This window comes from Tachyglossus aculeatus, chromosome 1 (genome assembly GCF_015852505.1).
Source record: "Tachyglossus aculeatus isolate mTacAcu1 chromosome 1, mTacAcu1.pri, whole genome shotgun sequence".
Classification (NCBI taxonomy): domain Eukaryota; kingdom Metazoa; phylum Chordata; class Mammalia; order Monotremata; family Tachyglossidae; genus Tachyglossus; species Tachyglossus aculeatus.
Genome location: NC_052066.1, coordinates 153,171,484 through 153,188,102, shown reverse-complemented (window position 1 = coordinate 153,188,102; position 16,619 = coordinate 153,171,484). Strand labels below are relative to the sequence as shown.

General features: G+C 41.9%; 1 protein-coding gene across 7 annotated transcripts in view; it reads right to left on the bottom strand.

The window, feature by feature from the left end:
- Nucleotides 1–772: 772 nt before the first annotated feature.
- ATG2B (autophagy related 2B) overlaps nt 773–16,619 on the bottom strand; it is a 92,537-nt gene continuing 76,690 nt past the window's right edge. For 4 of the 7 annotated variants that reach the window (XM_038748466.1, XM_038748491.1, XM_038748499.1 and 1 more), the window contains exons 35-42: nt 15,521–15,599; nt 13,701–13,905; nt 11,800–11,869; nt 8,897–8,979; nt 7,078–7,199; nt 6,818–6,972; nt 5,051–5,200; nt 773–2,943 (exon numbers count right to left, since the gene is read on the bottom strand). In XM_038748466.1, the coding sequence (XP_038604394.1) occupies nt 2,713–2,943; nt 5,051–5,200; nt 6,818–6,972; nt 7,078–7,199; nt 8,897–8,979; nt 11,800–11,869; nt 13,701–13,905; nt 15,521–15,599 (1,095 nt within the window). In that variant the 3' untranslated portion in view covers nt 773–2,712. The remainder of the gene's footprint in view (nt 2,944–5,050; nt 5,201–6,817; nt 6,973–7,077; nt 7,200–8,896; nt 8,980–11,799; nt 11,870–13,700; nt 13,906–15,520; nt 15,600–16,619) is intronic. The other 3 variants (XM_038748474.1, XM_038748507.1, XM_038748516.1) reach the window with 1 other exon arrangement.

Here is a 16,619-nt window from a genome sequence, read left to right as displayed (position 1 = left end):
TCAGGTTGTCCCATGTGGGGCTAACAGTCTTAATCCCCATTTTGTAGATGAGGTAACTGAGGCACAGAGAAGTTGTACGGGGAAGTCAAGAAATGCAATCTCCCAAAATACAGTAATCCGCAGATGTGGACGTACGCTTTTAAAAGAAGGGGATGTGCGTTCACATCGGCATTTGAAAACTGAAAGTTTAGACAAATTCCCGTTAAAGATCTTCCCCCTCACATTTGGTCTCTAGAACGTCCGTAATAACGTGGACTTGTCGCTGAAGGGGTCACCGAAATCCCCCTTCAATCACTAGTGCAAGACAAAGACTAAAACCTAAATGTCCTGACTCCGAGTGATGCTCTTTACCCCTGGACCAAAGGCAGGGTTCTAGGCATAGAGTAAGCACTTAAACGCCATAACTACACCACCTCTGAAAGAAGAAAGAGACAGAGTGAGTTGTCTTTTACAGTCCTGAAAGAGTTACAATAACTGGGTGGACTAGTGGGATGGCTATGGCCAAGGGTGAAGAGAGCGAAGTGAAGGGCCTGGATAACCCATAAACCAGAAATCTAGCTCCTAAATAATTCAAATTTGGGTTAGGAATTTTACAACGGATAAGACGGTCACAAATCTTCAAAAAAAAAACCCAAAACCCAAAACACAGATTTTTTGAATTAAAAAATACTCAAGAAATGCGGGTGCCTGGTTTTGAAATGTTAAGGAAAAGGGCGAATTGGGCTCACGAGCTTTAAAAGAATGGCCCAAAAAACACTTTCAAAAATTGACCAGGTTTATTTCAATCCCAAGTCTTTAATATTGCTTTAAATATGAAAAAGTGACATGGAAAACATGAATTTCACTATTCCAACCACAAATTGTCAGTGACAACATAATGATGGGTTTTGAAGCTTTAAATATTCATTTTTGTCATAATTACATTGACTAGCCTTAATTGAGGCAGGTATTCTTCTCTGTGCAGGAACTTTATTTTATATCAATATTTGACCCTCTATCTCCTCATAGGAGAAGCCTGGAAGAATTAAAGGCTAGAACGACAAATATACGCTGCCACATGAAATTTTCATCATAAATCCTACTTATGAAGTGATAATATTTGAGTACTTATACACAGTGCCCATACCACAGACATCAGGATGTCTTCCAAGGAATTGATTTAGCCCAAATGATAAAGAATAGCTAGTACTACTGCTTAACTACGACGGCAAGGAGCGTAAATTATGCCTACTTGGGTCAAACGGTGCCAACCAGTTAGTAATTGCCCAGGTGAAAAACTGAACGTTTTTTTTAAAAAAAACAGAACAGATTCACTCTCCATTTTCCAACCCCAAGGATCATACAATTTTAAAAACAGGCATTCAATTTTAAGAGACCCTGCTCCAATAATAGAAAATGGAAAGCAGCAGTGATATTCGTCTTCTTCAGGCTTACCAATTACTTAATTTTTCTCATGTTGGGAATCATCTGATGTTAGTTCCTGATCGGCAATTCCCCTAACACCGAGGTCCTCCTTTACTTGAAGAGTAAACGAAAATGAATTTTGAGTAACAGATACCCTGGCATACTAAGATAGAGGGGTGCATCTACAAACACGTCAATTCAAGAAAATATACATGGGAACGTAGAACAGCTTTACCTTTAAATTAAAATCCTTTATTCATTGGTGACGAGTTATCAAAAGGTACATCGGTAACCACGTTAAAATTTCCTTCCAATTAGCGTGGGGGTGTGTTTCGGGTTCTTCTGGTTAACCTAAGAGCCAAGACTGACCCCTCCTAAAGCCAACCTCGCCCCCTCTCCTCTTCCTTACCATGTCCTGTACTTTATTCGCTTAATCATGGATGCTGGTCTGCTGCAAATGAGCACTGCACTTATGATTGAACAAATGAAAGTTACTGAATTTCCAATTTTTTCCTTTGCCAAACTCTCCACCGTAACTCATCCCCCTCTACAAAATGGGTGTTCCCAAATCGCATGAGAATTCTGCACGTTACATTTTATTATCTACAAATACAATATACAGGAGAAACCATTTAAAGTGCAACACAACAGAACATGTCTGCGACACTGAGCTACGCGGAAAATCCCAGGGGATTTGACAATTAGGAGGAAGAACCGCTACTCACAAACGAATGGGCACTGTCCGATTTTGCAACAGGGGTTCTTATTTTCCACCCGGACATCTAAAGCTTCAAAGTAATGAGACTCTCGTCGGCTTCGTATCGTACGGCTTCCGCTCACATCCAAAATGCAAACTTTTAATCTGCGATGTTGCGAAATTTAAAAAAAAAAAAAATTCAACGAGGAGCAACTTGCACGGAATCTTTTAGAGACGAAGGGCTTCCGAAAGACGTACAAGACGGGACCGCTTCCAACGACACCTCAGCCACAACAAGAGAAACACGGCCATTTGAAGACGCGAAAGCGTTTCACCGAACCGGCCGCAACGGTGCCGAGATCCGGGTCTAACCGCCAAACGGAGCTGCGGGTTGCGACGCTTCTACAAGCAAAGACCAAACACACTCCAGTGATGTTTGCGTGTACGTTTTTGGTTGCGGGAGGGTTTGCTGTTGGATCGCCACTAAGAAATGCTTCTGTTCCTGAGATGAGCGTAATAATATCGGATGAAGATCCACCTAAAGCTGCCGCCGGGACGCAACGTTCCTTATTTTCGGGCTCGGCGTCTTGACGAGAGCCGCGGCAGGGCTGTCAGTCTTCCCCCCGGCGCCACTTTTGGGACTCGTCCTGACGGACGTCCGGCCGGATCTGGTTTCGCATTCCACCCAGCACGTTGGAGGTGGCTTCCGTGGCGACGATGAGCGGCTTCACCACGGCCGGAGGGATCTGGCGCAGGACTTCCCCTACCGCTCCAGTCACCCCTCTGTTCTCATGCTCCCGGGCAGCAGTCTCGTAAATGGTTTGAGCGGTGTCGGTGAGACCCTGGGATCACCGAAAACAGAACGCAGGTGAGTGCCCTCCCTTGATTTTGCGGACTCTCTGTCAAAATTAGCCTGGAATTAGCCCACGTCATCCCCCGGGCCTGGAATGCCCTCCCTCTGCCCATCCGCCAAGCAAGCTCTCTTCCTCCCTTCAAGGCCCTACTGAGAGCTCACCTCCTCCAAGAGGCCTTCCCAGACTGAGCCCCTTCCTTCCTCTTCCCCTCGTCCCCCTCTCCATCCCGTCTTACCTCCTTCCCTTCCCCACAGCACCTGTATATATGCATATATGTTTGTACATATTTACTACTCTATTTATTTATCTTACTTGTACATATCTATTCTATTTATTTTATTTTGTTAGTATGTTTGGTTTTGTTCTCTGTCTCCCCCTTCTAGACTGTGAGCCCACTGTTGGGTAGGGACTGTCTCTATGTGTTGCCGACCTGTACTTCCCAAGCGCTTAGTACAGTGCTCTGCACACAGTAAGCGCTCAATAAATACGATTGATTGATCGACTGATTAATATGCACTTTTCGTGTATTTGATCACCATTTCGCCAGTAATTAGACAGCTGTAACTGTTCTCTGGAGAAGGCCCAGAACAATTCTTTTTATTAAAAAATTCTAATTGCAAGGAAAGCGGGGTAATTATGACTTAGTATTCTGCTGTGAAATTTCTGTACATTAGATGCAGCCAGGCTATAATTCTAATCTAACTGAGTTTGAAAAAACAAAACATTTAATGGTCTGAGTACCTTTCCTGGCAGTCATGCTGTAAAGCACACATGATTAAATCACACTAAACAAACCAAGCTTCTGGTATCAGTTTGTCTCTTCCATTCCAATGCAATAGGGCTATTTGGTCTGGTCTACCGAAGGCAAAGTTGTTTTAATTCGACATCTGTATCTGGGTGACGGGTGAAATGGCTTTAGAGAAATGCTTAACATTACCCCAGATAACTACAAATGACAGAAAGCAGCATAAAATTCAAAAATGCATAAATGACGGGGTCATTGTGCCTGCTGTGTGACTCTGGGCAAGTTGCTTAACTTTGCTGTGACTCAGTTACCTCATCTGTAAAATGGGGATTCATTATCTATTTTCTTTCCTATTTAGAGTGTGAGCCCCGTGTGGGACAGGGACTTTGTCCGACCTGATTATTGTGAATCTTCCATGGCGCTTAGAACAGTGCTTGACACATAGTAAGCGCTTAAAAAGTTCCACGTACTTTATACTCTTAGTGGGCTTAGGGAGTCAGGAGACATGGGTTCTAATCCCGGCTCTGCCAACTGTCTGCTGTGTGACCTTGGGCAAGTCACTTAACTTCTCTTTGCCTCAGTTACCTCAACTGTAAAAAATGGGGATCAAGACTGCGATCGTCACCTGGGACAGGGACTGTGTCCAAGCCGATTTGCTTGTGTCCATCCCTGCACTTAGTATAGCGCTTGGCACATAGTGAATGCTAAACAAATGCCATTATTATTATTAATATTATTCAGGCTGCCTGTTAACTCATCTGTAAAAATGGGCTTAAGATACCCATTCCCTCTCCCGCTTAGACTCTGACCCTATGTGGAACACGAAATAACCTGCTTATATTGCATCTACTCCACCGCTTCGTTTGGCATTTGACACACTGTAAACACAACTGTAACCATAATTATTAAAAGACTAAGATGACTGATAATTAAAAACCTCAAATACGCTACCAGGAAATAGTCTAAAGTGCTCGCAAAATGATGGCAACGCTGAAACAGCTGTTAACTCTCCCATACTCCTCTCAAATTTTGAGAATTCAAAACCGTATGGTTTAAATTAAGGTAAATTTGTGAAACACCAAAGAATTGGCCCCAAATGATTGTGATGATCTCCCAGATCCTTCCTTGCCAGCTACTCACGGGCACTTAACTCTCTGCCTGCCTCTGGGGCTCGACAACTGTTCTCTAGGATCCAACCCCCAATCCCTCAGCCAGCCCTTTCCTATCACCCCTTCCCAGCCTGATGCCGGCTCTCTTTCTCCTTCGAGATGAGGAGCTTCAAACGGTAAGTTTTTGAGGAAAATCGGGAGAGCGGGCAAAACGGGCTTGGCTTACAAAAGTCTTACCTACCTCTTTCACGACGCTGTAAGCTTTGGCCACTCCTTCCCTCAGGTCTACCGGCTGATGGGCTAAGTGACGATGTGAAAACCTTTTGATTCGTTTCGGTTCAAGAGAAATCGGGCCCGGGGACACCATGTCATAAGCGGTCTCCGCTGCTGCCTAGGGGTTTTCCAACGGAAACGGTGTCGGTGAATTTCTCCACGAAAGCAAATCATCAGCTCACCTTCATTTTAACCTACGAATTCCTGGTTAGGTTTTTTCCATTTGAATTTGAATTTTTCAAATCGATCAAGCCAGATCTTGAAACACCATTTTGTGGTTATTTTTTGTTTCTATCCTATCGGCCAGCTGCCCAAATGCACCATGAGGAGAAGGAACTTTGAAGACCAGATTCTTAGGCTGCATTGCTACCGGTGGACGTCTGGATCTTAGCTCCTCCAGGCAGCTCCCGAGGGAGACTGCCTGGGTCACATGAGGTCTCCTTGGAGGTGACCATTTCGGTGCGGTAGCGACCGTTTAGTTCCCAAGAGGCAGGGCTGACTTTGGATGGCGAGTGAGTAAGACTGTAGCTTCAGGGAACGCGACCAGGGAGGAGGGCGATGAGACAGGGGCAGTTGCCCACTTGGAAGCCCCCAGCCTCCTTCCACCGATCGGAGGATGCTTGTGAAAAGGAATCTGGGAGGGGAACACAATGGCTCTGGAGTAAGGAAGCAGCAAGGCCTAGTGAATAAAGCAAGGGCCCGGGAGCCAGAGGGCGAGGGGTCTAATCTGGGCTCTGCCAAATGCTCGCCGGGTGACCCTGAGCAAGTCACTTAATTCCTTTGTGCCTTGGTTCTCCCGTTCTCTAGCGAACATGGTATGAAAGGGTGTTAAAGATAAAACACGATGGAAATGTGTATTGGTGTGGACAATACTGTATGCTCTGACAGAGAAGCAGTGTGGCTCAGTGGAACGAGCCCGGGCTTTGGAGTCAGAGGTCATTGGTTCAAATCCCAGCTCTGCCAACTGTCAGCTGTGTGACTCTGGGCAAGTCACTTCACTTCTCTGCACACAGTAAGCGCTCAATAAATACAACTGATTGATTCTCTGGACCTCAGTTACCTCATCTGTAAAATGGAGATGAAGACTGGGGGCCCCCAGTGGGACAACCTGATCACCTTGTAACCTCCCCAGCGCTTAGAACAGTCTTTTGCACATAGTAAGTGCTTAACAAATGCCATTATTATTATTATTACTATTACTATTATCCTACTTAAACAGTGAGCTCCGTGCAGACCAAGGACTGTGTTCAACCTAAGTAACTTCCATCAACCCCAGCACTTAGAACAGTGTTTGACACACAGTAATGGCTTAACACAATTTTTTTTCCAAAAGAGAGAAGGGACAAAGAGAGAACAAGAAAGGGGATAAGAGAGAGGATGGAAAAAAGACCCAAATGTGAGAACATTAAGGTTTCCAGTGTAGACTCTGAGGCAAGGTTAGTGTATGAGGCTCCAAATATGTTGGCCTCATCTGTCTGGTACAATTTCATTTACCTTTAAATGGCCACGGGTGCTGATGTGGGCAAAAGAAATTAAATTTTCCATCCAAAAATTTCATCTCCCCACCCAGACATGGGTTCTAAACCCACTACATTTTTAAGAGGAAACCCCTGGGTGAGAGGCAGATGCATTAACATTGGGAACTAATGCACGTTAAGGGCTAAAACATCTGGCTAACAGCCTTTGAAATGATTCTTTTATAGGTATAGCAACAAAAATGGTGTAAGAAAAATACCTGTATCGTCTGAACCATTCTGTTGGTGAGTTCTAGAGCAGCCATGGCTGTTGAGGTACCAAAAGAGGCCGCTCCTCTCTGAAACCCTCTCACGATGCGACCGTCCTTCCGATACTGCTCTATCGGTAGCCACACCAGGTCCTTCAGGCCTTGCACTTGAAGAACAGTTAACATGTAGACAGCATTAGTATCACCATCTTTCAGTAGCTCTTCTGTGCCCATAGCTAAAAGACAATCTATTAGGGCAACATTTTACTCACCTAATTGAACTAACGAATGCATGGGTCCTACACCTCCCAGAATTCCTGGCAGCTGGTTTTTCTTAATGTCATTAAGCCACTCCGTGATTGCATAAGAGAACAACTTGTCTACACCTAACAACCTATAGAAAAAAAGCCATTAGTACCTGTGAAATGGGTGGGGGGCAATTATGGTAGTTGATGAAAAAGTTTCTCGCTCAAATAAAATTATCTGAGGTAATTTAAAGACGCCACACAAAAATCAAGAATCAGTATCATGACGATCTACTACAATATAAAGGGCATCACACCCTGACTGAAATATCAAATCAATATCAAATTTGAATATCAAATAGCTGAATGATATTCAGAACTGCTTTCTGTGTTTGTATTTGGTCTGTGTACTACTACTGCATGAGAAGCAGCATGGCGTCGTGGATGGAGCACAGGCCTGGAAATCAAATGGTCATGGGTTCTAATCCTGGCTCCGCCACTTGTCCGCTGTGTGACCTTGGGCAAGTCACTTCACTTCTCTGTGCCTCAGTCACCTCATCTGTAAAATGGGGATTGAGACTGTGAGCCCCACATGGGACAGGGACTGTGTCCAACCCAATTTGCTTGTATCCACCCCAGTGCTTAGAACAGTGCCCGGCGCATAGTAAGCACTTAAAATAATAATCTGGGCAACTGCCATTTCATCATCCTTATTCCAGAGGCACAGGAGGTTTATTCTCATTTCTACATTACCCAAGGGGTTCCAAACAATGCCACATTGTTTAGTATGAAAGGGTGTTAAAGATAAAACAGGATGGAAATGTATATTGGTGTGGACAATATTGTATGTTCTGACAGAGAAGCAGTGTGGCTCAGTGGAAAGAGCACGGGCTTTGGAGTCAGAGGTCATGGGTTCAAATCCCCAGTCTGCCAATTGTCAGCTGTGTGACTTTGGGCAAGTCACTTAACTTCTCTGGGCCTCAGTTACCTCATCTGTAAAAATGGGGATTAAGACTGTGAGCCCTCCATGGGACAACCTGATCACCTTGTAACCTCCCCGGCACTTAGAACAGTGCTTTGCACACAGTAAGCGCTTAATAAATGCCATCATCATTATTACTATTATTACACAGCACTCAATAAATATGATTGAATGAATAAACAATAGACAGTTGGGAGGTTGTTGCAGGGAAAACTCTTCCTTACACAGAACACAACATATAGGCTAAAACTCCAGTTCTGAGGAAACTCTAACTTGTTCTTATTTAAGAATAAGACTTAAATATGAGAGAAGACTTCAGGTAATGCCTTCATAGGCATCAGGTAATGCCATCTTAAAACACGTCTGTTTCTCTAAGGACAATGCCAGAGGCACAGAGAAGCTAAAGGAAAGGCGAAGTTTTGTGAATTCTAAATCTCCATCATTTTATAACTAGCAAACCAGACTGCCTTCTGGACTATCAGCTTATCTGTCCTAATAGAGCTCTATAAACACACAAGCAAACTTTAGATAATTTATTCAGAGAGTAGGGAAGGGGATAAGAGGAAGCAATATAATTGCTGCTACTCCTTCACTGTAGCTCCATGTTACCTCTACAAAGGTTGAGTCTCAGCCCCCCAAAATTCACTTATTCAAAACGCAAATGAGTCCCCCTGCCCCAAATATCCAAGAAATGTTCTTTAAATGTCTATGAAAACTTCTAAAAGGCTGAATTTAGTTTTGACCGTGGGCCTCAGCAAAGTTAACTGGAGCAAGTGAAAAAGTTAGTTTCTATAGCTGATATAGATATATATATATACACTGTATATATATATATATATATATATAGTCATATAATGCGCTCACCCGTGTCGATAGCAAAGCCTCTTCAGTTTTAGTTCAGAGCAGTTTAACTGGGCAAGTCCAATCAAAATCCCAGCTAGTGTACCCTTTAAAAACAAAGAAAAACACCCCTGTGTTAATTCTAATTTTCGTTTTGCAATTGGGGAGCAATATGCTACGGTTCTTGATTAAGCTACTTTTTTTAAGTTGGTGTAATTTACCATGTAGCATTATACATTATGAAAACTGATACTTCTACACATTGGTTAGGCTCTTAATTGATTCCATGAAAATAGAGTGGCAAGCAAAATAAAGTTTTCCATAAGAAACAAAGTACATATACATATTCCTAAGATTGAAAAAACTGCACAAAGGAATACCTAAAACAGGGATAAAAGCCAAACACAGTAAGATGGTCATACAGTAACATAAATATGTAGCCAAAATGAAAGATTCTGAATTTGGGTTTTTTTTTTGGTAATTTTATGGGCTCATCACTGGGGTAAATATAATATAATCAGATTGGACACAGTCCCTGTCCACAGAGGGCTCAGAATCTGAGAGGAAATATAGTAGTCAATTTTCGAAGGATTCTTAATGTCCATCGACTTTGAAAATGGGGAGAACTGTGGATTTGAATTCATTCCCTCATTCAATCGCATTTATTGAGAGCTTATTTTGTGCAGAGTGCTGGGAAGTACAATTCAGCAACAATAATAATAATGGCATTTATTAAGCACTTACTATGTGCAAAGCACTGTTCTAAGCGCTAAGTTCTCTAACAAATAGAGACAATCCCTGCCCACAACAGGCTCACAGTCTAGAAGGGGAGAGACAAATGAGACTGCAGTCTAGAGGGAGAGACAGACATTAATATAAATGAAAAATTTATCATATATTTTTTAAAGACATATACATATGCAAAGGGAGCCCTGTTACTAAGCAGGCAGAAGAGCAAAAACCAGGGACTGAAGACAGGAGAGTCAAGAATGAAGTACAGAGGGAAAGTTATCTTAAGAGGGACGAAAAGAGTGTACTGGGATGTAGTGGGAGAAGAGAGTGGATAAGTAAGATGGAGATAGTTGGTGGACTGCCTTAAAGCTAATGGTTAGATGTTTTCCTCAATGCAGAGAGGAAAGGGAGAGATGCGTGCTGCGTATTTTAGAAAAATGATTCAGGCATCAGAGTGAAATCTGTATTGGAGAATTTGAGAGATTAGAATTAGGGGGAACTGTTAGCAGAAGAAGGGGCACTGACAGAAAAGATGGGCAAAGTCAGGAAAGTGAAGCAACAGAGGGAAAACTGAAATATGAGAGTTATAAGAGGGAGAAATCAAGGATAATTCCAAGGTTGCAAGGTTCATATACAAAGAACGGTGGGTGTAGGAAACTGATGGAAGAGTTAGACAGGGGAGTGGATTTGGGAGGGAAGATGAGGAGTTTAGCTTTAGACATATTGAACCTCGGATGCTGATAGGACATTGATATGGAGATGACCTTGAGGCAAGGGGATAAGCAACATTGCAGAAGAGAAGTCACGGCCGGAAAGGTAGATTTGAGCGTCTCCCGCCTTGAGGTGGTAGCTGAAGCCACTGGAGCAGTTGGGTTGTAAGAGAGTGAATGTAAAATGAGAAGAGCAAGGGGGCCCAGGACAAAATCATCATCATCAATCGTATTTACTGAGCGCTTACTATGTGCAGAGCACTGTACTAAGCGCTTGGGAAGTACAAATTGGCAACATATAGAGACAGTCCCTACCCAACAGTGGGCTCACAGTCTAAAAGGGGGAGACAGAGAACAAAACCAAACATACTATCAAAATAAAATAAATATTTTTTTTTCAAGACAAAATCTTGAAACACAATCAAAAGTAGAGGGTGGAGAGATGAAAGAAGAGCCAATGTAAGAGACCGAGAAAGGAAACGCCAAAGAGGAGCACCAGGAGATGACCATATCGGCATAACTTTACTTAGATAGCATTTCCAGAAGGGAGGGAGCAACATTGTCAACGATGGACAAGAAATCACTGAGGATTAGAATAAAGTAGATCCCCACAGCTCTCCCCAATCTTCAAAAACAAAACACACAAATAAAATTCAAAATCTTTCATTTTGGCTACATGTTTATGTTGCTATGTGACCAGGTTACTATGTTGTGGTATTTATCCCTGTTTTAAATATTCTTTTGCTCAATTTTTTCAATTTTTCAACTGCCCTAAGGCTTTCCCCAGTTCATTTTTCTTCTCCCAATATCAAATCCTCCAAACTCCCACTTCGGCATTTGTGGTAGGACCACACTAAGCACTTCTGTGCATGTCCATTTACATACTCTGCTTAAGCACTTATTTACTTACCTAACCATCTTTCCATTCTCCCGTCCCTCCAATTGGTAAATTATTGCCTGGTTAGACTGTATACTCCTTGAGGGCAGGGAATGTGTCTATTAGAGCTCACCAGGTGCCTAGCAAAGTGCTCCCTACACAAGAGGTGCTCAATCAGGATCATTAATTGACAACCTATTCAGAGAGGCACATTGTGCTAACTAGGTGTCATTAGCATTGGGATGGCATCTATTTAGCATAAACTGACTGGAGTGATTATAGCTCATTATATAGCCATTAGAGTCAAAGGGAAAGGAAGGCAAGTGCTTAAGCCAAGGTAAATTTATCTCAAAGTAAGGGAGCAGCTGTAGGAATTAAGAGTCAATGGCCCTGTCCTGAAAGATGACTAAAAGTCCTCCAAAACAGAGGACTGCTAGACAAGGCTTTTAATATGGTACTTCTGATTTTACCACAATAAAATAGTGGTAGATTTAAGTCTCGCTCTCAATTTTTTCTAAATTCAATACAAACCACCCCACGAGCCCACTGAAAAAAAGGCAAACAGAGCAGTGGCTTTGCTAGATGACACACCAGCACAGTTAACTAACCTGATCCATGGATAGATGCTTTCCATGGTAATCAAGCCGTATAGGAACTTCAGATGTAAACCTGAATTCTCTGAAATGAAAAAAAAAAAACGTTTTCCTTAAAATGGGCAAGCACTTTAAAAACGGAATTCCTTTTACTTAATAATTGTGGAATTCATTAAGTGCTTACTATTTGCCAAGCACTGTACGGAGCTCTGGGGGAGGTACAAGGTAATCGGGGTGGACACAGTTTCTGTTTTCTGCCTACGTAGGAGGGAGAACAGGAACTGAATCTATTCGATTGCCTGAAAAGTATCACAGAACAGCTTCTGAACAGTTTAAACCAAGGAAAAACATGTTTCATTGTGGAACAGTATTTCCCCAAGTAACTTTGCAAGAGATAAGTACCAAGGACACAATAGCTTTTGCTTGTGGGCACATTATCTTCAACTTGAAACTCCGTTATCAGCTCCTGCTACAAAGAATTGAGTGATGGGACAGAACTATGTACGCATCCTCTGGTGATGATGATGATCATCATCATCATCAATCGTATTTATTGAGCGCTTACTGTGTGCAGAGCACTGTACTAAGCACTTGGGAAGTAGAAATTGGCAACACTGGTGATCAGGCACAAGTAAATCAATCACTTAGTAGCATTTATTGAGTGTTTACCACATGTACAGCACTGTACTCGGCACTTGGGAAAGTACAATATAATAAATAAAATATGTTGAAGGTTCACGTTAACAGTTTTCTTTCTGGTAAACATATGTTTTACACATCCATTCTAGGTCTCTCATCACTACTTGTCTTTTTGTTGTTGTTTTTAACATGGTATTTGCTCAGCGCTTACTGTGTGCCAGACACTGCAGTAAGCGCTGGGGTAAATATGGGTTGATCAGGTTGGACACAGTCCATGTCCCACATGGGACTCACAGTCTTAATCCCCACTTTATAGATAAGGTAACTGAGGCCCAGGGAAATTAAGTGACTTGCTCAAGGTCACACAGCAGACAAGTTGTGGGGCCAGGATTAGAAACCAGGTCCTTTTGACTCCGAGGCCCATGCTCTATTCACTAGGCTACCCTGCTTCTCTGTTAGGCAGAGAACGAGGTTATAAGGAAATTCAGTGATAAGATCCTCGACTTAGCCTTCATTTCCTCTTCTCCCATTCCCGTGTTGCTCTTGCACTTGGATTTGCACCCTTTATTCACTCCACTCTCAGTCCCACAGTACTTACGTACATATTCATAATTAATTTAACGTATGTCTCCCCCAGAGCCCGTAGCTCCCTGTGGGCAGGGAACATATCTACCAACTCTATTATACTGTACTCTCCCAAGCGCTTAGTACAGTTCTCTGCACGCAGTACATGCTCAATAAATACGATTGATTGATTGATCCCATTATCTTCCTTGTCAAACCCAACACCCTCAAATCTTTGAGTAGCCAGATATTTTGGCCTGGAACAGTTCCTGTTCTCTTTGTCACACACATTCATCTGCAGCTCAATTAAGACAACCTTTGAATTAAGAGTTTCAGAATTACTTCTACTCATACGGAAATTTACGATGCCTTGACTGTATTATTATTATTACTATTATAGACTATAATTAATTTCAGGCACAAAGACAATGACATAATCCCACCACCAATATGCATTATATTTTTATTTTCCCAAAAGCGTCATATAAATTATTTCACTTGTCACAAAACATCCCCGGGAAGTTAGGGGCTGGTATTATAATTATTACTATTCCCACTTAATATTGACAAAGAAAGGCACAGGAAAATTAAGTGACTTGTCAAAAATCACGAGTCGAACAATAACACACCTGGTCTGCTCATTCTTTCCCTGGACTAAAGAAAGGTTAAACTGAACCTGATGCAAAAAATCTAGGCAGCAAAAATGAATTTACCTGAAAAACACTGGTTGATCACTAAATGATGGTTCTTCAACTGTAAGGTAGAGCTCCTCCTTATTGATTAGGTCTATGGAATCAGGGCTACCATTCTGGCATGGCTGCTTTGGCCCAGGAAAAGAAATAACTGGATTTGGCTCCTTTGAGGCACTCAAATGCCGCGGCAAACTACAAGTTACATCAGCTCCAGGAGATTTTTTAACTACAAACAGAAAAGTTGTATTTGATTTAAAAGATGGATTTTATAAAGTTTTTCAATCTAGTGAAGTATAACAAAATTTAACTTTTTGTACATAGGCGAGAATTTAATGAAAATAACTTTGGGCCTTCTCTGGATAAAAATCTGCACAGACTTTCCTTCAATGCAGCTTTTAATCTGGATTTGGCACTATTAACGTGATCTTAGTCCTTATACAACGGCAGGAGAAATGTGGAGAGTGGAACTAGAGTCTATAAATGGTCTTCACTGCTCTCTCAAAGGCTTTTGTCTAGTGGTTTGGGGGCCATTCTTCACGTCTGGCTGTGCAGAAAGTCTGTAACATCATGAGACCGCTCCGCATTAGAATGACCGTCCTCTCTAGAAATCGACAACCTTTGCTGTCACAAATGGCAAAAGAACCACTGCATTCTTGTACTGACACTTCTTTCTATAACGCCAGTGACGCTTCTGACTGATACGTTCACATAAAGCATCACCTTCTTAGCGGACTCCTGATCCTGCAACAACTTCATGCGCAGCCAAAGGTGGCAAACACTCTCACACGTGAGCTACTCTTCGTGAATGATTACACAACAGTTGCCAGCGCTCTTGAAGGCCTACAATGGCTCGGTGAATATTTGGCACTGGCTGCTGCGGCTTTGTTCTGACAACCAACTTGAATGAGATGGAACTCATGCTGCAACTGAAGTCCAAAACCTCATGGGCTTGCTCCTAAGGTGTGTGACTTAAAACCATCGGGAGGCAGGATTAGAACCCAGGTCCACTGACTTCCGGGCCTGTGCTCCTTCCACTAGGACTGGGTGCTTCCCAATTCCACAATAAATAACTGTTGCTAACCATCACACGCTCGGTTTGGGATTGGCTGAGTGCTTCACGCCTTGGCCTCTATGCGCAACCCACAAGACGGAGGAAAACATCACGTACATGCAATGGATATGCGTGTTTTTGTGTGTATCTCTAGATATCTATTCACTAATGCACGTATAGTTGAATTTTACATCTAAAACTGAAACCGGGACTCGCAGTCTTAATTCCCATTTTACAGATGAGGTAGCTGAGGCCCAGAGAAGTGACTTGCCCCAAAACAATCACCGGACAAGTGTCGGAGCCGGGATTAGATCCTGGGGCCTTCTGACTCCAAGGTCCGCTCTCAATCCATTAGACAGTATTTACTATTCTATTTATTTTATTACTTGTACATATTTACTATTCTATTTATTTTATTTTGTTAGTACGTTTTGTTTTGTCATCTGTCTCCCCCTTCTAGACTGTGAGACCATTACTGGGTAGGGACCGTCTCTATATGCTGCCAACTTGTACTTTCCAAGCGCTTAGTACAGTGCTCTGCACACAGTTAGCGCTCAATAAATACGATTGAATGAATGAATGAACTACACCTTTGGGAAAGTACATTTTAATATAGTAGCTTAAATCCTGTCTCTCTAATAATGTAAACCCAAATAATCCTGTGAAGCTTAAATGGGGAATACTAAATACAAAACTTTTCCGAAACGCCTCAAAAACCATAATTTTTTTGTATTTCGATAAAATAATCTTGCAATCTTTCTAAAATGATCAATACATTTACATGGAATACCTTCTGGATCTGGAGTCATTAGAAGTTCCACTTCGGTAGCAAGGCTCGTGAAAAAATCTTTCAAGAAAAACAAGGCATCCTAAAATGGATAAATATTGCATAATTATGATTGTTAACTGAGACTGTAGCTGCGGATTACTGAATTCCAAGAAACAACATAAGATCTAAACAGAATCATATAGTTTTCAGTTGTGAGCAAGTGAAAAAGAAAACTACGGAGGAATTATTAAATACTTAACAACTAACATGAATGATTTTTTCCACAAGTACTTTAAATTCCCTGGAGAGGTCTCAATCCCTTTGGCAAATCCAAGTGAATTAGACAGTTGGCATTTTTTGAAAATGCATGTTTAAAAAATTTCTTATTGGAAAAATCCACAAATATATATGTAGATAGGGAGAGGATTTTTGCATGTTGGCAGCATTTGCACGTAAAAAATTGAGACTGTATTTTAACTGAGCCTGCCAATACAATCTGTAGGGTGTAGAATCCCTTCTAGCAGCTGTTCCTAGGGAAAATTACACTAAACACAGGAAAAGTTTACTATCTGATCTAACTGGGAGGACTAGTTCAAATAATCAGAATTTTGGGTTGGTTAACTCAGGGGAGCACTTGCCCAATTTGGTAAATATAAGGTTCCGATTTAGGTTGAGCTTTTTGATTAGCCAAACAGTCTTGACTGGAGTAACTGCCGATGAAAATACTGGAAAATCAGCTTTCTATTGCAATGGGTTATTTTGGGGCCACTAGATGGTAGCAGTTTCATGCAGGTTACAATGTTGTGGATCGCAAATAAATCTAAGAACAGTAAAACAAAATCAGATATCCTTTCATTTTCTTCCGAAATTACACCTGGATAATTACTTTTTCGCATCCCCAAGCTAGAAATTTGGAACATCTCCACTGTAAAGACATTAATCACCGTTTCAAATTATTTTTCATCAAAACTTGTAGTTAAGGCTTCATTTCATATTTCAGATTCCTACTATCTATACTACTAAATCTCAAAAGGGGTCTGAAAATGCTATATAGGTATTAATACATTTTTGAGTTGTTTCCATAAATTCTGTGCATTCTCCCCTCCCCCTCCCCCTCTCT